This window comes from Aristolochia californica, unplaced genomic scaffold, assembly GCF_029961685.1.
Source record: "Aristolochia californica isolate CCGP_79_NKW_82.1479 unplaced genomic scaffold, dmAriCali1.0.hap1 SCAF_4, whole genome shotgun sequence".
In the NCBI taxonomy this organism is placed as follows: Eukaryota; Viridiplantae; Streptophyta; class Magnoliopsida; order Piperales; family Aristolochiaceae; genus Aristolochia; species Aristolochia californica.
The window spans coordinates 42562161-42585156 of NW_027182103.1; the positions used below are offsets into that span (position 1 = coordinate 42562161).

A 22996-nucleotide genomic window follows, 5' to 3' on the forward strand; every position below is an offset into this window, starting at 1 on the left:
TGTCTTCGCTAAAACTCTTAAAAGAGAAAAATAAAATAAAAAATGCGTCAGCGCGACTCCACTGGGGATCGAACCCAGAATCTCTGGTTCCGTAGACCAGCGCCTTATCCATTGGGCCATGGAGTCTGTTCAGGTTAATTAGCTCATGTCGCACATTTCTACAAATCATATTTAGTTGGGTGTCCAACTGATGATGGGGGCATATGTACTATGAACTGAGCCACCACTGCCGCGTATTCTTGCCAGGTCGTCAGCATCCCTGGTTCTGCGGGGCTATCTTCACGTTTCTCAGATACAGCTAATATCACAAACTAGCTAAGCACAGCAACAACGACAATGTCCATATAGAGATTGCCCACCACTACGGTCCAATCCACAGATGCCTGTTTCAGCTAGGCCGCCACAAGAAATGTCCATATAGAGCAGCAATACCAAAAGCACCCTTAATCATAAAACCATCCAAGTAATCTTGAGTAATGGATTGGAGTTGGTGATGAGCTTATGTAACCTCTTGATTCAGCACAATCATAAAATTTCACGCCTGATCCCGTTAACAAATTGGGTTTCAGGTCCAGATTGTCCAGCATATCATAGATAAATTAGAACCTCCGAAACTCTTTACTGTTCTTCCATTTACATATTTGTGCTTTTTCCTCAAAGAGTATGAATAGTGTCTCCCGATAAAAGGGTGACTTCAGCACCTCCAACAAAAGATTGTTCCCCTATTATCAGCCAAGCCAATGGGTCATCCAAGAAGTATATATTTTAAAAAGAAGCAATCCTAGATACCAATGGGTCGTCAGAACACCTCCACATCATTTCACTCCACCCTATTTCTTGCCTGTCAAACTGACATAAACACAAGTCTTCTAGCCAGAGCAAGGCCTCAAATGGGTCTAATATTTCCAAATTCAAGGAAATTATTGTTTTGAACTTCAGAAAGATAGAAACTATTCTATGCATGTGACAGGTTTTATTCCTACAAAGGCATACATTGCCATCGATCTAAAAAATATTCTTTTTTTAACGGTAGATCCTGCAACATCCATTTCTTAGGCTGGGAAATCAAGGATAGAAAGACCACCTATTCTATCATTCTTCAAGGATAGCAATACATGAGGAGTTCATGCCGCACCAGTTTGCATACAGATCTCTAGAGTAAATTGACTGTCGTTACAACATCCACTTTGCCTTACTAAGATAGTGCAAATTTTGAACTTCCAACACTGCGGGCAATGTTCCATAGTTGCTGGTCTTCATATCCCAGTTAAAAACCTGAATAAATCTACTACTATCCCCTCCTTGCAAATTCTTCCCACCAGGATGACTAGTTTATAAGGATCTAAAAAACTTACAACCTTTTGTAGTAGATTTTGTCATTCTCCAATAGTTCTCTTCAGTGTGCTTCCCAATCTTTTTCCATGAATTCTTGCCAAGAAAACAGAAAAAAAAAAAAAAAAAGCTTCTCCAATGAATGAATATCAATCCATGAGATATTGAACAAGGTGATTCGATATGTGGTGACCATAACTTTGAGCAATGAATTATCCTAGAAAGGGACCAAGTTCAGAAAATAAAAAGCAGTATGGAAAGGATAGAACACAACAACCAACTACTAAAATCTCATATGCACCTATTGGAACATGATTTCAGTCTTTTATGCACCAAAGCAAACATTACAATTGCTGTATGTTGATTTCTTCAACAGACCATACAAGCATTTAAGCGGAAATGAACAGCTGCTGGCACCTCTAAATACTACAATCCCAATTATCACAATTACATAAAATAGAGCATGGTATTACATGGTTCTGCTTTTAGGTTTGCACAAAAATATCAATACAAATGAGCTTGGGACAAACAGAATGAATTTTGACACTCACATACAATGAACATGTTGATTAAAGCAATTATTGATCCATTCTTGTAAGCGTTACGCATAATGGAGAGTACAAGAAATGGACCTGCACATACAGGAGAACAGCAAAGCATCGTGAATAGGCGTGTCGGAGAATAATTGCACCTGAAACAAAAGTGACGAACGGTAAGTTAAATACTTGAATGTGCTCGCGTCATTGATGAGAATATACTGGAAGTGATAGAACGGAGACGAAAGACCCACCCCAGATTGAAACTCTAATCATCGTCATAACAAGCCTTGAGAAATCCTTAACAGACACTGCAATGTTTAAGAATGTGCTTTGCATGCTGAAAATGAACTACGGAAAGGCATCGTCATGTCGTGCCATGTTTGGTTCAACTACACTCCCCAAGCATATTCTTTTGAATAAGATCATTCCCCCTTGCGGAATGCTATAGTGATCTCACAAAAATAGCACGCACCCTTACATTCATTTACACAGGCCAACCCAAACCATCCGGTATTCCGGCTACATTCAAAACAAACCCAATACTCGACGGCCAAAAAGGAGAAACAAAGAAAAGGATGGGTCGGCAGGAACAAAGATATACATGATAGAGAGTCACATATAATATCTCTATCTTTTACTGCCAAATATAGTATTGAAATTTTAATCTCTATTGTGCCTCTACAGTCCTTGCGGATGATGCCGAGACAGGGGGCTGCTGGGCCGGTGGAGATGAATGGCTGTGAGAGTTTACCCTGTGAAGCCTGCATTTGAAAGATCCAGGATGCGTAGTGGGAGCGCAGACACAGGATTTGGTCGATTGACCACCATAAGCGTCGCTGGAGTTGGTAGAACAAGTACGCCTGAAGCTTCGGCCCGGCACGCTCTTGCAGTGCTCTTTACTTTCATCAGAGAAAGAGGACGCCATTTTAGTGTTTCTAGAGGAAAACAGGAAGAAATGTCAAAGAAGAACCTACAAAAAATAAAAAAGAAGCCAAGTAAACAATCGATAGAGCATCAACAGAAACAATGCAAGGCAGCAAGCGTTCAAGGATACGAGACACAAGGAGCGTAAAGAAATTCACGCTGGCAAAGGTTTTTTGGAGAAATTTAAACGAGGTAAGAAATAAGAACCGACCATTTCATTCCATAACTCGTCAGATCCAGCCAGGTTAGATTTTGCGTTCTCAGCAGTATAATCATGGACAAGAAATAAAAAGTTCCCGCGCAAAAGATCGCGATCTTGTTGCCCAAAATGAGAAAATACTCGGCTTAAAATTTTAAAAATAATCAAAAAGAGAAATTTTATAAAAAAAATATTGAACAAAATAAGAAAACAAGGGCAAATGATGTATCGTCTTGTAGATTCTGAGAGACCACAATTACCTAGTAATCGGTAAAATAAATAACAAAAGGAACTATAAAAACGAACTACAAACGCAGATAAAACACCCCCGGGAGACGAATAATAACTAGAACTCGTGAAACGCTGACAAGAACCAGCTGCAACAACACAATCGAGCTCCAGTGTAGACGATGCAGTAAACTAACTACAATATAAAGGATAATAAAATAGAAAATAGAATATGCAACGAACATAGTCTCTAATGCTCGCAATAAATAAAATAAAATAAACAAAATAACATATAAAAACTTAGGGTTTCGCCCCTCGGATCGCATAACAGCATAAACAAAATGAATTTACATATGTAAAAAGAAAATATACAAAATGAGGAGAAAAAAATCAAAGAACGAAGAAGAAAGGCCGGGCACTAACCTTCGCACCCGGCTTTCAGTAGCCAATGCGGCAAACTGCATTTCTCTCGACGGCACTTGCATTTATAGAGTAAAGAAAGCGCAGGAAGGGCAGAAAGGGCAGGAAGGGCAGGAGTTCCCGTGATTCTGTTCCTCTGCCTTTACCAAACCATGGGCCCCACCATACCCACCTCCCCTTGGCGCCCAAAATTTATCAAAATTTGGCGGAATTGAAAGCAATGAGGACGTGACGAATCTGTCCTGCTTGTAACAGCATCCCTTGGCAACTCTCTGGAACGATCCGGGACATTGTCGTCATTTCAGAAGCTTTCATTGAGCTCGAACATGAATCCGAACGCATTCGCGCATTTAATTGAACAATTACATCCGCGGAGGTTGTAATGGGTAACATGCCGGCTCCGTGCATCAGCTCGGACAAGTGACAACCCGAAAAGGCTCGGGTTCAGTCCTGGGGATCGGGTTTTCATGCCGGGTCTATTGCACGGCAACGCGGACAACTCGGAAAGATTGATCAGCCGCTTTGATACGTGTGAGTGTGAAAACAGGGATCGTGAGGTCCAGCTGAAAAGCGGCACGAAGCGACGAGGCCTTGACTAATTTAGCGCAGAGGATAAGGAAAAGGTGTTCGGCTTTTGGCGTGTGGAACGGGGCGGTGCTGGCTTCACAAAAGTTAAAAAGGAGGTCTGGCAGCTCGCAGCTTCGGCTGTTGGTTCTTTTTGTTTTCAAGAGGAAGGTTAGCCGAATAAGATTTATTTACAAAAAAAAGGTCTCATTCTCCCTTGTCACATAATTATAAAGGATCAAATGTAACTTATAATGCTAAATTCGGTGGATTTAACCCTTATTTGATAAAAAAAAATTATTCTACGAGGCAAACGTGACAAATGATGTGAAATCAAATGAACAAGTCACTTGAAATATTTGTCTCCTTTCAATAATAGACCCGGGTTAAAATATGTTTAATAATTGAGCCGTGTTGAATAAGACCAAATAAACGAAGCTTTTAATCTGCACATCAAAGGTAACAAACATTATTACTAGTGGGCCCTCTTTCCACGTGGCTCGATCCTGAAGATATTATTTTGAAAACCTTGTTGGTAAATTGCACACAAGTAGTAATCTTACTCGTTACTCCATGGAAGTAGGACCTGGTTAGTGGGAAATGTCGACATGCTCAGCTTGATTCATCAAACTCGTTGGGCAGGACGTCACATCTGCCATCCTCTTCCTTCGCTGCCATTATCATGAAATCGTTATCATCCAACTGGATATTAGAGTGGTTTAATCTTTAGCAGTAAAGGATGCTCGTTTCGTTTTTATTTCAAAAGCAGAGCCGCTTCCGGAAATGAGCTGTTAAAGAATTGCTGCAAGCCTTCCTGTTGGGTTGGATAAGAACCTTGTCGTTCAAACGACAATGGAGAAAGAATTCTGTTTCGGTTTTCGAATTACTGGGGTGAAGCTAAATTTTTATACTCTGTGCGGACAAGCCGATGATCCTCAACTGCAAAATGTTCGTCTTCTTCTGAGTTCTAAAACTCCAGTAAGCCAAGATATCTACGGAACTGTCAGCAGCTAATAATTCAGCAAAATTTTCTCATATTTTGTTGTTTGATTTCACCTACCATTCCATTCTAGGGATAACAAGTGTCTTCGTCGTCGTCGTCGTTATCTTCTTGCATTTCTCTCCGACCCACTTGTCAGCTTAAGGACCGCCCACTTGAAGAAGATAAACTGACAATGAAGCTTCATCTTAGATAGCATTATAAAAATATATCCATATCACTTGACATCCCGACGGCTGTTTGCTATGGCTATTGACGTCCCGACGGCTGTTGCAGACATCTCAATCGGTTATCATTTTCAGATTTCCTGAGAGAATCCTAGAGCAAAAAGAAGAAATCATCAAGGAAAGTGATCTCTTTTTTTAGTGCGTGTACTGATTATTCTCAATCTCTTAATTCTTTAAAGCAGAGTGGATTAGGCACTAAACAGAAGCCTGATTTATCATTTTAGGAGGAAATATAATTTTCATCGTTGGTGCTTTTGGTAGGATGTGATGGATGAGATTAAGGGTTTTAGATGTATTTGGAATATAGACAAGATAGGTGGGTAGGTGGCCTGCCAAAGTTTTCATAATTTTTCTTAAATTGGTCTAATCTTCTAGACTCGATGAAAATTTGAAAGCGAAGAGACAACCATAAACGACATGGAAGCCACATTTGTGTAGAGTAATTTGAACTCCAAACGCTTCGTTTTCTTCTGGTTCAAATTTATGGGGTGAGTGGTTAGGTTTCTCTCAATTCTTTGAGACCATCCACCATGCACACCTCCATTATTCTTCCAGCTCTCGTTGTCGGCCGTTTGGGTTACAGATTATGAGAAGAAAAACATCCAAGCAGATGCCTCTGTATTTATAATTTCCATAATGTTCGGTAGTCTTTCTTCGTCCTGAGCTCGAGGCATAATCATAATTTCGAACAAAAACCATGGCTGTCTCCATTTAGAGTTAATCGTCTGTATTTTACCAGTGAAAGTTAACCCCAGGATACATGAATTCCTGTGGTGGATATTAAATTAGTATACATGAATTAATATCAGATCCAGATGTATTTTAAAATTGATGAAGATACTTTTCTAATCTTCCCTTACAGGCTACATGAAATCGCACGCTAAATCTTTTTTTTTTTTAAGACTATCTGATTCCATGCGGTTGAATATATAAAGATACTACCACGATCCTACTGCACCCTCAATTGGATTCTTGAAAGCTGAAAAACCCCAAAATGTCTTCAAAGAGTAAGGCTGACCAATAGTAGTACCTTCTTCTATTATCTTAGCGACCTGCATGACCAAAAGAACACTAAATATCAAGATAATAGGCCCTACTACAGTATATAATGCAGTGACAAACGGATACTGTTAAGTTGTGTAATCTAAGTAAGGACTTTGGCTGAGTTGGTATATGGCAGTTTAAGAATTTCACTATTGTAAAACTTACCAAGGAGACCTGTCACCCTGTACCTTCATTGACCTTTGATAGGGTTGATTGAGTCCACCCCACCTGCCTCTGCTGCCCTGTAACCTGGCATAACCCTCCCTGACATGGCAAAGATGGAAAGGTAGGGCGACCTTCCCCCTCCCTCATTGTCAATCTCTGACGAGTGAGGGGGAAAGACCCCACCCTTTTGCACCTTTCTGCAAAATAGTGGTAGTAAGGGGAAGCCCCCCTCCTCCCTCCCTTATTTTGTTTTCATCTCTGCTGTTTCAGAGAGACGATGGATAAGAGAAACATAGAGTTATCAACCACATAACCTGCATATCACATGTTTTTACTACCACCAGGGCTTCAAACAAAGAAAAACTTGAAGTAAGAGCAAAATCAATTATATATAATAATCATCCCTTCAGTTCAACATGAATTCCAAGGTTCTTTCATAAACTCAATGATGGGTCAGTTGAACGAGGTTTAATCAGACCCAATCTCCTACAGGTTACAGACCTATAAAACCTAACTCATTGGCCAGATTTTCCTGTTTAACTGAAGAACTGGTGAGCCCGCTCGTCAACTGATCGCTATTGTGTGGAGGAAATTCCCCACTTGACAGAGCCAGACAGGTGACGAGGAAGTCTCCCTGACAGCTTCCCTTCCTCCTTCTCTTGGTTATAGTAGGGAGTACCTGCCCTCCCCAAGAAAAGGAGGTGGGGGGGAGGGGAGAGGACCTCCTCCCCTACTCAGTATGAATGGGATCGCTGCCAATCCTCCTTTTCCTCGGTCAATGGAGAGCAGGGGGAGACTTTCCACCCTTCCCCTCTGCCGTATTGATTTCTACACACTGGAGTGGAAGGTGGGGGCCCTTCCCCTGCTAGCAGAATAAAGGGGGAAGGGGGAAGGGGAAGGTGGGGGCCCTTCCCCTCCTTCCTGAACGTTTCCCACAATCGTTTTTCGATTTTTACAAATTTTAATAAAAACGACGTCTTCTATCCCAGTATATATGATTTAGCACGCCCTTCTCAATCAGCTTTAACAGCCTCCTCAAAGTTCATGTCCTCATGCCATTCGTTTCGAAGGATTGGCCGGGTAAGGTGATTTCCAAATCCAGTTGCAACATGGTTGTCGTCATAATGCACACCAATCATGTTAACCTGGAAATTAAATTCCCAGCACACTTATGACTTGAACTTATTACTTACTGACATGTTCATGACAACAAAAAGTTACAAGGAATCTTAAACTAAAGAGTCACTCCACCAAGAACAATTGCATTCCAAAGAGGATTAAACCTGTTTCTCCTCTTGTACATTACTCTATTTACGTAGTCATGCACTTCTTTGGGTCCCAATGAGTCGCCATCATCCCACATGATAGCAAGGTAGACAAAATGGTCATAGGAACACTGAATTACATGGGAACTCATATTTTCATACAACTAAATTTTCTGTTCAAACACATGAATTACAAATACACCACTTGACTAAGGAGAAAAAAAATAATTAAGGATGCACTCTCAAGATAAGAAAGTACATTATTATGGGTGGCATTGGGTCAGGTTTCATGGGGAACATTACCCTATCCGACTCGAACCAAGAACACGTGGATGGATTTTACATTTCATCCCATGGGTCAGTGAGAAGGGTGGGGGACCCTGTTGAGTTTCAGGTCGTGCACAGGTTTCCCCAAACCTGAGCTGCAAGGTTTTATACCCGTAATGCCTTTAGAAAATATAGGAATGACATATAATTTAATGATGTAGTAATACAACTTTATAAGTTCTAAGGGTATTTATGGAAAATTAAATTTTTTATAATTTTTATAGGTTTATAAGTGTTTTAATGAGCCTTTTTATCTTATGGTCCCGGTGAATGGGGCAAGGCAGAGCGGCGACGGGGTTGGTTTCCTAACCTTGTTCGGGTTTTTCAGGGTTCGAGTCAAGTTCAGGTTTTAGGAAACTCGTTCTTGACCCGACCGTGCCCACCCCTAGTCGTAACATGACAAGCAGGTATCGAGAACAACCTACAAAACAAGCTAAAAAGAAAAAGACAATAATTGGAGATACCAACGAGGCTTCCTTCCACTACAAAGTTAGCACTCCTAGTGGTTTGCCATTGTATCAAGAGTAATAAAAATGTCCACAATCTCCATTTAAACCAGCCCAGATCCACATAGCTCAAGTAGCCTGTCATTAAGCCCAAAACCAGCCCAGATCTGTACGATCCAAATAACTTATTATGAGCCTTTAACGAGCTCCGCTTTGTCTGTGAATTCGAATTCTAATCCAACTTTATTTAATAGGACCCAGACATAATGGGTCCAATTCAAATCTATATGTAGAATTACCTAATCTAACAGACCACATTTGAAAATATGGCAAGTTCCATCTGGTCAGATGACACGTGGAAGTGATCCTGCACAAATGGAGTCCTGATCGTTTCACGAGTCACTTTCTAAATGTGAGTCAAGGTCAGCAAAGCAAGGGACAAGATCCAAATGACGGGCCGTAAATGCTATCACACTTTCTTTTTCAACGGTCATGCTACAAATATATAAAATTATCTGTGAATAATCGAGTAAATAAACAAATAACAAACACAGATAGTCCAAATTCAACCCACATCAACTCCTCACATGAACCTGCTGTCCCCGAATTTCGATCTAAGCCGAGGTGTGGGATTCTGCGTGTCAACTTTGCGCGCTTCTGGTGCACGGAGGCGGCATTTCTCTCCTTGGCGACTGGGACTGATGGCGGACGACGCTCCTCAGGTGAATCTGACCGTGTCGGATCCTCTCAGGCACGTCGACTCAATGGCCGTCCTCCCGTCTGGTGCTGGGAAGTTTGACCTTTTGAATGCGGTCATTCTCGGAGAGGCACTCTCCTCCGAGGAGAACGATCTGGTTTGCCCCAGCGAGGATTTCTCCAGACATGCTATCGTTCCTTCACTTGAGAAGGTGATTTCTATTTTCTAGGAGTCGTGACTTTGTCCATTTTGTTTTGGTTGTTACCTTGTACAACACATGGTTAACGGTATGCTTCTGCGCTATCTCTTTTCACATTTCCTTTTTAGGATGGAGATGACTCTCAGGCAGAGTGTCTGCTGTTTTTTGTGTTGTCTACTTATACTATCATAAGTTGCTTTTGCGCTTTCTCGGTTGGTGTTTCTTAAAACAACTTTCTGCAACCTGAAGCTTATAATTTATTATATCCATTCTGTTTCATCTTTTATCTCCGTTGAACTTCATCGATATCTTTCAGGAAATGATTTATTCTTGCCTGTATATGCGAGTTTTTTTTTTTTTTTTCAACGAGGGATTATTTTCCTTTCGACGTTTCAATTAACTTGTTTATGTAAGCGTACTTACGTTTGCTTCTGGTAGATCTCGGGTCGAAATTTACCAGAAAGCTGACATTATGTCTATTCTGATCTGGTTTTGGTAATACGTGTCTTTGCATCTGATTTTTACGAAAAGTCGACTTTCGTATCCATGAAGCTTGTTCCCAGCAAAACCGAATTTGGATTCGAATTTTCATAACTTTATTGGTTATAGCAATTGACTGACTGTTTAGTGTCCTTTTATCAGTATCTGGAGCTGTATAGAAGATCTATCGAGGATCCAGCGGGTTTTTGGTCAGAGATAGCTTCTGAGTTTTACTGGGAAAAGAAATGGGGTGAACAAGTAGTTACAGAAAATCTAGATGTGAATAAGGGCACTGTAAAAATTGAAGTAAGACTTTCTATCATTTTTAACCTCTGTATGCGCTATTGGTCTATTTTAGGGGTTCTCAGATATGTCTATATGTTCCTGACAGTGGTTCAAGGGTGGTGTCACAAACATATGCTACAATGTATTGGATAGAAATATAGAAGCTGGAAATGGTGGCAAAATTGCACTTTACTGGGAAGGAAATGACCTCGGACAGGATGGGGCTTTAACCTACACCGAGCTGTTGGCCAAGGTTTGCCAGGTACTTAAATGGGAATCTTTTATGAACTTTAAATTTTAGACTTATTGCATTTAAAATTCGAAGTCTGATTTTTTATATCACCGGTGAAACAGCTCTCTAACTACTTGAAAGATATTGGCATTGGAAAAGGAGATGCAGTTATAATTTATTTACCTATGCTGATGGAATTGCCTGTTGCAATGTTGGCCTGTGCTCGCATTGGTGCTGTACACTCGGTAATTGCTCAAAAAGCCATATTTGTCTATGTTGGTGTTTCCATACTACTAGTTTTTATATATATCTTGGTGTTTGTATACTACTATTTTTTATTCAGTCTTGCGGCGGAAAATTTTGGTTTATTTCAATGGTCTTCTAGGTTGTATTTGCTGGGTTCTCTGCTGATTCCCTTTCACAAAGAATCATGGATTGCAAACCAAAGGCAGTTATAACCTGCAATGCTGTTAGAAGGGGTCCTAAGGTTATTCATCTCAAAGATATTGTAGATGCTGCATTGGTTCAATCATCTAAAGAAGGCATCTCTGTAGGTATGTGAACTATAACTTTCACCTAAGGACATTTTGCTGTTGATATTTGTGTTGACCCTGTTGCTCCTTGAAGGATGAACTAGGTTGATTTCCCTGTGATGGGCAGAAGCCAATTTGAGCTCCTCATTTTCCTACTCAATCTGTTTCAAAACAACAATTAAAAAATACAATTTTCTTATAGAGAATGCTTTCCTTCATTATTTATAAGCTTGTGATTTTAATGCTATTTTATCAATTTCTCATACCTAGCAAAGTTTTTCATAGTTTCATGTGCACTGATTAATATGTTTTGGTAACTTTTGTTGTAAATGAAATTATTATTTGTCCTTTCTTTTTCTTTTTTCTTGTGTTTGGAGGATATGTTTAGCAGATTATACTTTTCCTTGTTCAGGAGTGTGTTTGACCTATGAAAACGAGCTTGTTATGAAGAGGGAAGCAACAAAATGGCATGCGTCAAGGGATGTTTGGTGGCAGGTTGAAAATTTGACTTTTTTTTCTTTTTCCTTAGCTGTTGTAATCCCTTTGTGGGGAATCTGGGCAATTCAATAACGACAATTCAGGTTCTTCCTGATTGTGAAATAGATGAGAATTTCAAATTATGAAGAAGGGAAATCTCCTTGATCTTAGTGGCGATTTTCGTACGATCAAACATTAGGATTTGATTCCTAGAGCTAATTTTATGTGATTGTTTTCTTCAATTCTCAAAATCTGGGTTTTTCTTCCAGGATACTGTTCCAAAATATCCAACAACCTGTGAGGTAGAGTGGGTTGACGCAGAAGATCCTCTTTTTCTCTTGTATACTAGTGGGAGCACTGGAAAACCAAAGGTATCCCCTTGATTCATATCTCATTCTCCCTCTTTTGTTTCTTTATAACTCTCTGAAACCGTTTGCCATCATGCTATAACATGCCACCTACACGGTAATTGTTATTAATGGGTGCCTACTAATTTCATTTTGGGTCCACTCCTTGTACACGTTCACAGGGTGTTCTGCATACAACAGGTGGATACATGATATACACAGCGACGACCTTTAAATATGCATTTGATTCCAAGCCATCTGATATATACTGGTATGCTGGTCTCACATGGTGTAGTTTAATCTTCTGTTAAACCATCTTCTAATAGCTGTAAAGAGCCGTACAATGATCCTTTTCTGACTTTCAGGTGCACTGCTGATTGTGGTTGGATTACTGGACACAGTTATGTTACATATGGTCCTCTGCTAAATGGTGCTAGCATTGTTGTTTTTGAGGGGGTAGTGATACCAAACCTTGTCATTTTAGAATAATGTGGCCATGTGATTTGAAAATGGTTGGAAGCAAGATATTACATCCATAATTGCATGCATCAAATTTAACAGTAAACGGAACAAAAATTTCACACTGAGTTCGGCCATAAGGATATTTACTTTTTACTTAACGAACGAGTACTTGTTCATCTCCATTGGTAGTTAACTGGAGAGTTTTGAGCCAATGATCTTAAGAATTTGGTAGTTTCTTTGCCATTGAGTTTGAAACCCAAGATCCTGTGGCTATGCAATCATGCGAATGATCAGTGTTTTATTTGGTTATGCTCATCTAAAGAGAATTGTTACTCCTCTTAAGAGGATAGTGATTCCATTATTAATATGCAATGATCATCATCACAATTTTCAGAGCTTTTTGGCCATGGTTCTCTATCTAGTTATATTTTTTTAATAAGTCTAGCACACTGCAGGCCCCAAACTATCCAGACTCTGGTCGTTGCTGGGACATTGTTGACAAATACAAAGTGACAGTATTCTATACAGCTCCCACCCTTGTGCGTTCCCTCATGCGAGAAAGCAATGAGGCAAGAAACAATTTTAATAATCTCTGGAATACTAATACATTAGGAACATGTTACAGTCACAAAATACACATTTTCTATATATATATTTTTTTTCATGCAGTATGTTACTCGCTACTCCCGTAAATCACTACGTGTTCTTGGAAGTGTTGGAGAACCTATAAATCCAAGTGCTTGGAGGTACCTAGCCTCCTAGGCTATTATCCTTGGTGCAGTTTAGGCTATTTGATTATTCTAGCAATATTTAGCAATTTTCTTATCTTTTACAGATGGTTTTATAATGTTGTTGGAGATTCCAGCTGTCCTATTTCTGATACCTGGTGGCAAACTGAGACAGGAGGCTTCATGGTTAGCTTCCTCTGGTTCTTGTTATGCTTAAAATGAAACTCAAGGCAATTTCTTTTGACACAATAGTTTATGGTTTCAGTTTTTATGTTTAAGTGTTCAAGGGATGTCTATTTCTTAAGTGGTTGCTGAAGTTATTTGAATTTCCCTGCTCTCTGCAGATTACTCCTCTACCAGGTGCATGGCCACAGAAGCCTGGTTCTGCCACTCTTCCCTTTTTTGGAATCCAGGCATGTGTCAATGAATTAAATATTTTCTGATACTAGTTACCTCTTAGCCATTTGGTTTGTTAATAGTATGTGTTTTAAGTTCACAATGCAGCCAGCTATAGTTGATGAGAAAGGCATAGAGATTGAAGGTGAATGCAGCGGAAATTTATGCGTGAAAAAGTCATGGCCTGGAGCATTCCGAACGCTATATGGTGATCATGAAAGATACGAAACTACATACTTTAAACCATTCTCGGGGTATTACTTCAGTGGTGATGGTTGTAGCCGGTACCCATCTAACTAAATGCACTTTCTTCTTTTGTCTGCCTTTTGTATTCCACTTCTGACTTGCCTGATCTGCTCGGTACCTTCTTTTTTACCTTTTTGATCTTTTTACCCCTTTTCTTTACTTGGACATCTTGCTCATCTTTGTTGTAGGGATAAGGATGGTTATTATTGGCTTACTGGCAGGGTCGATGATGTTATAAATGTCAGGTGATTTTCTGGTGCTAAGTAAATTCGTCTTACCCAAAGGCCTGTACAATAAAAGGGAAAGTGTTTTGCTGAATTCCTCTAATTATTTGATATGTGCAGTGGACATCGAATTGGCACCGCTGAAGTAGAATCTGCTCTCGTTTCACACCCTCAATGTGCAGAAGCGGCAGTTGTTGGTTTTGAGCATGAGGTAATAACTAGGTTACTATAGCTTGAATGCTTGTTTCATCGTCTGTCAATTTGATTGACTATTTAGGTTTATTTGAAGTCTGAATATGTTAATAAGCATAGTATGTGAATAGCTATGTAAGAAACTCTTATTTCTTGGGTTAAGAACCTCCACTTTTCTTACCAGGTCAAGGGACAGGGTATTTATGCCTTTGTGACTTTGGTGGAGGGTGTTCCTTACAGTGAAGAACTTCGGAAAAGTCTCATATTAACGGTTCGAAAACAGGTATACCATTTTCTTGCCTCTTAAATCTTGAACTTCATAACCATACAGTCCCAAAAACAAAGTATTACAAGAGTCTCTAGCTCCGTACATGGATGCATGCATGCATTACTTAGAAAAGGAAAGTTGAAATACAGGGATACATCTTGCACGCTGTAGATTGTAGACAGTTTCTAATAACATGACTGTACAAGCATAGTTTGCATTTCATTTGTCATAATGAAGTGTCGTAAGCTGCGTCTGCCAACCTGCGTCATACTCTGTAGTCGGCAATACATATTATGAGGTGTAATTACAGAAGCAACTTGTTTATTTGGTTGTACCATACTCTTGAAATTTCCTAGCTTAGGTTCGCTACTGGACTATTTAAATGCACGTTTTGATTAGTCTCTTTAATCTCTTGTTCTCAAATAAGAAACTATGCAGACTTGCTTCATTTTTTAAGGAAACAATCTATGAAATACTGTATATAGAAGGTAATCCACGGTTTTTATGTAGCTGTCAGAAGGTATATAGGTGACCTCGGACATTAAAGTGTACATTATGCAACTCAGAGAGATTTTGATCTTCAGCTAGAATTCCACCCTCTTTTATCACATATCATATGTGGTTCGGCGTGCAGAGTTATGGGCTCATTACACATTTGCAATTAACCATCTTTTACTGCTACAGATTGGTGCATTTGCTGCTCCAGACCGAATTCATTGGGCACCAGGGCTCCCTAAAACAAGAAGCGGAAAAATCATGAGAAGGATTTTGAGAAAGATAGCTTCTAGGGAGTTGGATCAGCTTGGAGATACAAGTACACTTGCCGATCCAGGTGTGGTGGATCAGCTTATTGCACTGAGCGATTGCTAGCAGGGTTCCTCATATTTTCGGCGTAGTCAATTTAGTTTTGGTTGTCAATATCAACTTCTCAATAAGAGTAATGGAAAGGCTTGTCCTTCCTTTACTCTCTTGGTGCATTTACAGACAATTATTGAAAAAAAATTATTATTATTATTTTTATGTACATAATTTTTTTTAAATATATGGTTGATTTGATTGACATATGATGAGAAAAATATTAACTATAGTATTTGTATTACTCCAAAAATACAAATATTATTTATAAATAACAAAAGGTGAGATAAAACTAAGAAGTCATATTTTTAGTTATTTATAATGGAGTTTAGATCAAAAGAAATTTAGTTATTAATTTTTATTTTAATATAATTAGGTAAATTTGTTTTTATTTCTTAAAGTTAATGCAAATGTATGTTTTTACATACACTGGGTTATAGTTCCTAAGAATTCAAACGTACCCGTAGGGGTAGTCATTAGGTCGGGTTTGTTGAGATACATTACGTTTACAAGAATAAGGTGAAAATGAGTCAGATATAAGTTTCCGGGATTAGCCAGGGGTCGGATTTGGCTTTGGGGTTCAGGTTTCGTTGTCTAAAATTTAATTTAAGTATAAACCCGACCCGACCCGACCCGACCCGTGTCTACCTAAGTTGCAGAGCTCTCTTTTCCCGTGACACACACGAGTCCCCCGAGGAGAGCGGGTAAACGAAGGCTCGTTTATATGATAGGCGAATATAACCATGTTGACATCCTTTATCTGAATACTTTTTTGTAATATTATAACCGACCTGGCAAAGGTAATTATTTCCATTTCAACCCAGCTCAACCGAGTTGGAGCAGCTACTGATTTGCTATGTCATCATTTGATGTCAATTTAATAAGTAAAAAGATAAAAAAAATCGATGAAAACAAAATCCCTGCGCCCTTCTTCTGTCTAGAAGACGCTCCTTAGCATCGTTCTGATACATCCTAATAGTACTATAAACCTTGTTCCTTAGCCGACTAACATGATATTTTATTAGCTTGACCGTTTCACACATTTACTGCCAATGTTTAATATTGATAGAGACTTGACCCAGTCAAAACCCGCTCCAATCTTTACGCTACATTGGATTAGCATTAAACCAAGTCAAATTTGTCATCGTATCATCGTCGAAGAAATAAACCAACCCCTAATTTTGCTTCATTACGCATGTAAGAAAGCATCCAAAAATCAAAATTCACTCAAAGCAGAAAAGAAAAACAAAAAAAGAACTACTCACACAATTTTCTCTTGAAAAATAGAAATAGTAAAATATAAAGGTGGAAAGGGAAGCGTACGAGAAGTAGAACCAACGGACCAAATGGCAATTTTACAGACATCACATAAGACTATACTAGATCTCTTTACTGTAGAAGAACAATCTGTCAGACTAATGAATGAGTCCGTCCCAGATAAGAACATATTCGCAGAACACTAACCACACAACATGGTTGAAACGTCCACTTTAAAATTTCCACTATAGAGTACGCCTTGAACCATAACTATTATATCAAGCAGAGCAGTTGTACATTCAAATGACACATAAGAACACTAAAAAAACAATGTGGACTGACCCTTGAAAAAAGTCATAACTGATCTTTGATTAAAGATCAAAAACCACCAGTAAGAAGAAAATTGGGAAACAAGGAAGGAAAAAGATGGACGCTTAATCAAATCCCATTCAATCCTTTGGAACTTCCGTAAGTTCATTAAGCCAATAGACACCAAAACCTCATACTATTGTCGTACCAATAATACACAACTAGCAGCCAGCAATGATAAGATAACAGAACCACCGCTCCTTGAGTTACCAATTCTGTGCAACTAAAAACTAAATTGGGGAAGAGTATGACAGAGAACCAAACTACAAGTAACACAAACAGAGGATAGAAAATTGTACAAAGAAACGGGAACAGAGAGAACTCCACCGGGTTTCATGTCCAAGGATTCATGTAGGAATGTCTAAGATTGTACAAAGAAATGGGCACAGAAAGAACTTTCCAAAAAATTAATGTAGGAATGACTAAGATTGTAATGTTCCCTACCCAGCACTCATATAACCGATTAAAAATGCATCCTTGAAGTGGACCAAAGGAAAAAAAAAAAAAAGACACTGGATACAGGAGGATTCTAGTGCTTGTGCTCTAGACAACTAACAAGGAAGATGAAGCAAGCAATATGTTAACTAAAGTGCTTCTCGTATTAGCAATGAGAAGCATATCACATAAACCTAAAATTACTTGACTCTCCTCCTAGCAAGCCTCTCAATTTACCACATTTCCCATTTCTTTTCCCCCTCCCCCTCTTTCATCATCCTCACTAACATGAATCATGTTTGAGAAGAAGACTATATAGCTAGCCAAACAAATCTTACACAGAGAAAGCATTATCCACCACAATACTGACCTAAGCAATTACTTTATCTTTTTTCTTTTTACCTCTAGAGTGGAATCATGGAGGTTAGACACACATACCCAAAAGAAAAAGAAAAAAACAACAACGACAAACATCGATAAAGGTTTTTTTTAAACTGATGTTCATAAGAAATATAGGCATGGCTTGTTGATGAGGCTGTAGACCACAGGAGTCATCTGTTAGAAACATTGGATGACAACAAGGACTAACAAAAATAATCTGTTAGATAAAAATGTTAAAACCACTTCTCCATCATTTATGAGTTCCGTATTGTCCCAGAAGACCGCTGATTATTAATACAGGTAAGATGTCAATTGACCTGCCACATTAGAACTAGAAGATTCATCAAGCCAAGAAATGAGCTGAAATCCAAATATACTGCAATGACAAATACCTTGAGTTCCTATAGCCAAACCCAATGTACCCGTATCTGCCTGTGTATACCAGATTGTGGAAAAACCTTTTGCTCTGGTTATGAGCATCAAGAAGCTTCATGAGCATGTTAACCAAAATCTAATAAATCAAATATCACACAAAAATATAAAGCTCAATATTGAAAAACAAACTGATTTCCCAAGCAATCAAAAGTAGTTAGCCAGAGAAAAACCAGTCATAGAATGCATCTAATATAAGACAAAATATATATCTGTCAGGAATTAGCATCTCTAAGAAAAGAGTAAGATATGAGAGCAAATGAGCATCTTGAAGAAACTGAAATTGGCATGCTAAACCCAGATTGCCATATGGAAACAGAGTGCCTAGCCCCCAAGGCTAACAATGAACCTGGAAAAATGTGAACAAACTGGACAAACAGAAGTGTTGGCAGTACGTAAAAGATCAGATCCTTGTAAGCCCATAATTCTCTGCAATTGTCATAACAGCACAGCAAGGTTAAAGATGTGAGTCCATAACTTCCAAGAAGTTGAGGTCATAGGAAGATGTTAAATCAGGTACAAAAGAGCTCCAAGAAACACCAAGCCTGTAAAAAATTCAATAATCACGAGAAGAAAGGTCAACAGAAGGAAGAGAGAAATATAAAAAAAGAGCAGTAGTAGCATGTAAAAGAAATGAATGATAGACATGCAGGGGCTATTCACTTAAGAACAAGTTCGATATAGCATGTCATGTTCCCGCTCAGCACAATCTTTCGAAGAATGGCATCACCAGAAGGAGAAAGATGTTGAGATACAAATGTACTGCAGAATACTAGAGTTGCTAATGTTTCAAGCAGATAGAAGTAAATTTGCAAAGCCTTAGAATTTGGAAAGTAGGAAACTTCAACAAACAGATATAACTGGTGTCTCAGTTGTATATTCTTTCCTGGGCCTTGCTTCAGTTTTTTCCATGAGTAGGGACTAGTATGGAGCAGTAGTATGATCTCAATGTATCGTAGCACAGAGTAGGAAGTAAAACTTATATTGAAGGAGCGATATCAATGGCTACTATCATAAACCACAGATTCTATCAACTGTGTACTGATATAAATGGAACTTGATAAAAAATCACAGATTCTATTCATCAACCTATCCAGACAACTTTAGTTACATAACATTTTCTTCATCTATGTGATTCAATGCTACATTTGGTTTATTTCTCCTAGTCAGTCCACTTTACTCCTACTACTAGCACTAGTCAAATGTTAATAGAAACTAGAGTAAGCAATCTTCCCAGAATAGAATATACAACTGAGTACATGGCATATTTTTCAAAGACAGATTAATCACTAATTACAAAAACAAAGATGTCCATACTTACTATTCCCACTGGAACAGAGCTAAAGATACTATCACTTCATCTCAGACATGAATTTCTCATACTCTGAGTCGGCAGCATGTGTTGTTTCTGCAGATGAAACAGCCTGTGGTGCTGCAGGTGGATTTGTGGCCCATGGCATATTTGCCACACTCTGTGACTGGTCCACCACAGAATGAGATGGAGCAGGAGGTACATGATAATAAGACGAGTAACCTAACGAAGATGGAGGATATCGCGATTGAACAGTAGAGGCCATTCCAACTACTGAACTTCCGTAGAAATTGCCTGGAACTGATTGTGCAGGAGGATTGATCTGAGATTGCACCCCAGGTGGTAGATTCTGTAAAGCCTCACTGGAAGGCACTGTTTGAGAAGGTGCAGCCAAGGGTAATGTAGGTATAGGGTGCTGATATTGAGCGCCATAGGGAGGAACTGTTTGGCCTTGAACTGGAGTATATACACTCGACCCAGGAGGTGGGGGGTTATATGGAGGATAATGAGGTGGGCCAGGTGGACCCCATGGGACTGGAGCACCCATGTAGTTCGCAGGAGGCATATGTCCATATGGTCCACTTGTATACTGCTGAGATGGGTATGCACCGGGCACTTGCTCCGAAGAGGAATAAGTAGAGACTGCTGGAGCATGAGGCCCGGATGGTACAGAAGGTTGAGGTGGCTTTCCGGCAACTCTTACAGCTATGACTCTCCCTTCCAGACGATACCCGTTCATACTGGCTATTGCTTGATTGGCCTGTGAAACATCTGCATACTTCACAAAACCATAGCCCTTACTTAATCCAGTCACCCGATCCTTGATAACTTTAGCCATTACAATCTCCCCAAATGATGAAAATAGTCGTATCAAAGCATCATCATCAAAATTAGGTGGCAGATACCCAATATACAGATTTGTCTCATCATACTCCTTTACTGTCTTGGCCACAGCACCAGATGCAGCTTGTGATGTTCCAGAGTTACCACTGGCCCAAGGAGGGTTACTTCCTGAACCAGCTGAACCAAGAATAGGCAATGAAGTGTTCTGGCGAGTCAGGGATTCAGGTGCCGTCCCCCCTAGTTCAGCCAAAAAATTCTGATATTCATCATCCATCTTTTTCCCAGTACCCTTCATGGGGCAGTCAATCGTAGGATGGCCCCCATCACCACAAATTTTACATAAAACATCACTCTTAAATGTGCTTGTGCGGCTTGGACAAGCATATTGGCGGTGACCAGACTCACCACATAATCGACAAATCTCATCATCTCGAATGGTCCCATTTAAAGCAGCTAGTTCTCTAAGTTGCTGCCTTTTGTGCTCATTAAGCCCCTCATCTACAGGCATTAACAACTTCTCTACCATTCCTGCAGCAGCCTCTAATGCTTCCTGAGTTTCTGCCTCTACTAAAACATGCAAGTCCTCATTTTCTGAAGGGTCAGGTTTCAAATCACGTTTCTGCTGTAACCTACCTTCTTTTATTGAACCTTTGCCCCTAATAACAATTTTTGCCCCTGTCTCCTTTTCCATCCTTTTTTGTGTGTTTCCCCTCGGACCAATAATAAGTCCTATAAAATTGTACCCTGGGTACTCTTTCATTGGAATGTAAAGTTTTTTTTGAAGCTTCGGGGGGCGGTAATCAGCAGGAGGTTTAAAGGCCGGATTTCGTTTAATAAGCTGCGATATAATTTCTTGTCTCTCCCGTGTAAGTTTTTCACGAGCCCTGTACTCTCTGGTATTTACCCGAATTCCCATGTTGTCATATATGGGTTCAGGTGATGGGGATCGTGCCCCTTCAGGGCGGTCGTCCAAGGGAAGGCCTGACTGTAACATTCTGTTAATTTCCAGGAGTCGGATATTTAGAGCTTGTACTTCAGGGTCAAGATTACCGCCTGTCAATTCTTTCATAAAGTCTGGTAACTGAATCACAGGTTTGGGCTCATCATCTGCCCAGCGAGACTTTCGTTTGCGTGCTCCACCTGCAGCATCAGCATTATCGGACTCAGATGGCGGGTCCCAACGGCTGCGCCGGCGACGCTTGCTGGACGTCTCTTCCTCTCCGCCAGAGATATCCTTATCAGTCCCACTGTTGGTGACATTAACGCCATCTTCAACTAGTAAAGGCCTCCCACTGCCAGGCTTGACCTCAAATAAAAGTTGCGCTCCAGATGAAGGATGTTCAATGTTTGGAGGAGGAGGGTTTTGATTAGAGGAATCGATCGCACCAGATAGAGGTGGTTGAGGTGCTTGTTCAGCGAAATTCCAGGTGTCTAACAGAGTTGGAGCTAGGGTTTCAGAAGAAACGAAATTATTCTGAGGATGAAAACAAGGAACCCCAGCTTCAAGACCAAGGTTATGGTTCCGAGGAAGAGTATTATCAGATGAAGAATCAGCAGATTGAAAACTGTGATAGTATGACGAATGAGGATTTTCAGGGGTAAAAGCCACGGGGTTGGCGGACGAAATAGAAGAATCCTCCATTGGACCTAAGCTAATGTCCGCTTGAATTTCTGTAGATTTTATTCAGATTATAGAAAAAATAAAACACTAAAAAAACGGAGGGCCAACAACAAAACTATGAGATAACTTGTCGAAGCCTCTGAAGGTAAAAATTAGGCAGAAAGAGCAACTCGCTCTTGTGATTTCAACAACTAAAGACAGACAGCCAAACACGAAAGATGCACGCAGTAGAGAGATTGATTCGGAAATTCGACGAGAAAATTTGAAGGAAAAGAAACGAGGTACAACAAAAGGAAGTGACTCACTATCACCCGGATACGCCTCACTGAATTCTAGGGCTTGCCTGCCCCAACTCCGTGCAGACGCGCAGTATACAGGGGATGCAGGTGGCGGCCGTTTGCGGCGGAGAATCGCGAAGGCAAAATATGAGAAGAGACTAGACCTGGGGACGGCGGAAAAGCGGGGTTGGATCGGTGTTCCGTCTGAGAGCTTCGCTTTGACTACGTTTAAAAAAACACTTTGTAATTTATATATACGTTCTTTAATGGAAATTTTAGAATATATGGATTTTGATTCTTTAATTTCTATTTATGAAATTACAAAATATTAATATTTTAGACCAAAATACCTTTATTTTTGTTGATTGTCTTCTGAACCTATTCAAGTTTTGAGAAAAACCAAACCAGCCCAAAATATTGACTCACTCCTCGTTGTCTTTTCTGAACCCAATAAACTTCCAAAACATAGTGAGAGCACAAATAAAGTAACCCTAAAAAATATAGTTGGAATTTTTATTCTTTTTTGTTAATGTTCAAAATGAAAAATATAGTTGAAACAAGAGAATGAGTTACTTTTTATAATATGATTATTTTTATACTTAGTAATTTAATATAATATTAAAATGTATTAATATAATAAATAATTAAGTAGGATATTTTATTAATAAATTAAGATAGATTATAGTTTAGTCTACATTAATACAAAAATTACGAATTAAAATTAAATTATTATTTTAATTAAATATAAAATATATAATAATTTAATA

General features: G+C 39.4%; 2 protein-coding genes, 1 long non-coding RNA gene and 1 other non-coding gene across 5 annotated transcripts; 1 reads left to right on the forward strand and 3 right to left on the reverse strand.

The window, feature by feature from the left end:
* Positions 1-53: 53 nt before the first annotated feature.
* Positions 54-126, reverse strand: TRNAR-ACG (transfer RNA arginine (anticodon ACG)). The gene has a single exon. It is a non-coding gene; the product is annotated as a tRNA-Arg (tRNA).
* Positions 127-1743: 1617 nt separating this feature from the next.
* Positions 1744-3724, reverse strand: LOC137963764 (uncharacterized). Of its 2 annotated transcripts, none has more exons than XR_011115240.1 (3): positions 3646-3724; positions 2123-2806; positions 1744-2023 (listed from the first exon to the last, which is right to left on the reverse strand). It is a non-coding gene; the product is annotated as an uncharacterized lncRNA (long non-coding RNA). The 2 variants fall into 2 exon arrangements; XR_011115241.1 differs by having other exon boundaries at positions 2123-2841; positions 3646-3682.
* Positions 3725-9262: 5538 nt separating this feature from the next.
* On the forward strand, positions 9263-15460 carry LOC137962431 (acetyl-coenzyme A synthetase, chloroplastic/glyoxysomal-like). The gene is made up of 18 exons (XM_068809284.1): positions 9263-9588; positions 10219-10362; positions 10448-10603; positions 10696-10818; positions 10959-11127; positions 11519-11601; positions 11853-11954; positions 12113-12201; positions 12296-12386; positions 12848-12961; positions 13062-13138; positions 13228-13306; positions 13465-13533; positions 13625-13800; positions 13951-14007; positions 14107-14197; positions 14363-14461; positions 15131-15460. The coding sequence occupies exons 1-18, from the start codon at positions 9268-9270 to the stop codon at positions 15314-15316; spliced, it is 2226 nt and encodes a 741-aa protein (XP_068665385.1). The 5' UTR covers positions 9263-9267; the 3' UTR covers positions 15317-15460.
* Positions 15461-18443: 2983 nt separating this feature from the next.
* On the reverse strand, positions 18444-22432 carry LOC137962659 (splicing factor-like protein 1). Its single transcript, XM_068809660.1, has 2 exons — positions 19497-22432; positions 18444-18720 (listed from the first exon to the last, which is right to left on the reverse strand). The coding sequence occupies exon 1, from the start codon at positions 21970-21972 to the stop codon at positions 19528-19530; it is 2445 nt and encodes an 814-aa protein (XP_068665761.1). The 5' UTR covers positions 21973-22432; the 3' UTR covers positions 18444-18720; positions 19497-19527.
* Between the last annotated feature and the right edge of the window lie 564 nt (positions 22433-22996).

What these genes read in the sequence shown, in the direction of transcription:
- LOC137962431 (XM_068809284.1), top strand. Translation starts at nt 9,268, where the DNA reads ATGAACCTGCTGTCCCCGAATTTCGATCTAAGCCGAGGTGTGGGATTC. An exon ending in ATAAATCCAAGTGCTTGGAG is followed by an intron (nt 13,139 to 13,227) that starts GTACCTAGCCTC and finishes TATCTTTTACAG; the next exon opens with ATGGTTTTATAATGTTGTTG. An exon ending in GATGATGTTATAAATGTCAG is followed by an intron (nt 14,008 to 14,106) that starts GTGATTTTCTGG and finishes TGATATGTGCAG; the next exon opens with TGGACATCGAATTGGCACCG.
- LOC137962659 (XM_068809660.1), bottom strand. Translation starts at nt 21,972, where the DNA reads ATGGAGGATTCTTCTATTTCGTCCGCCAACCCCGTGGCTTTTACCCCT.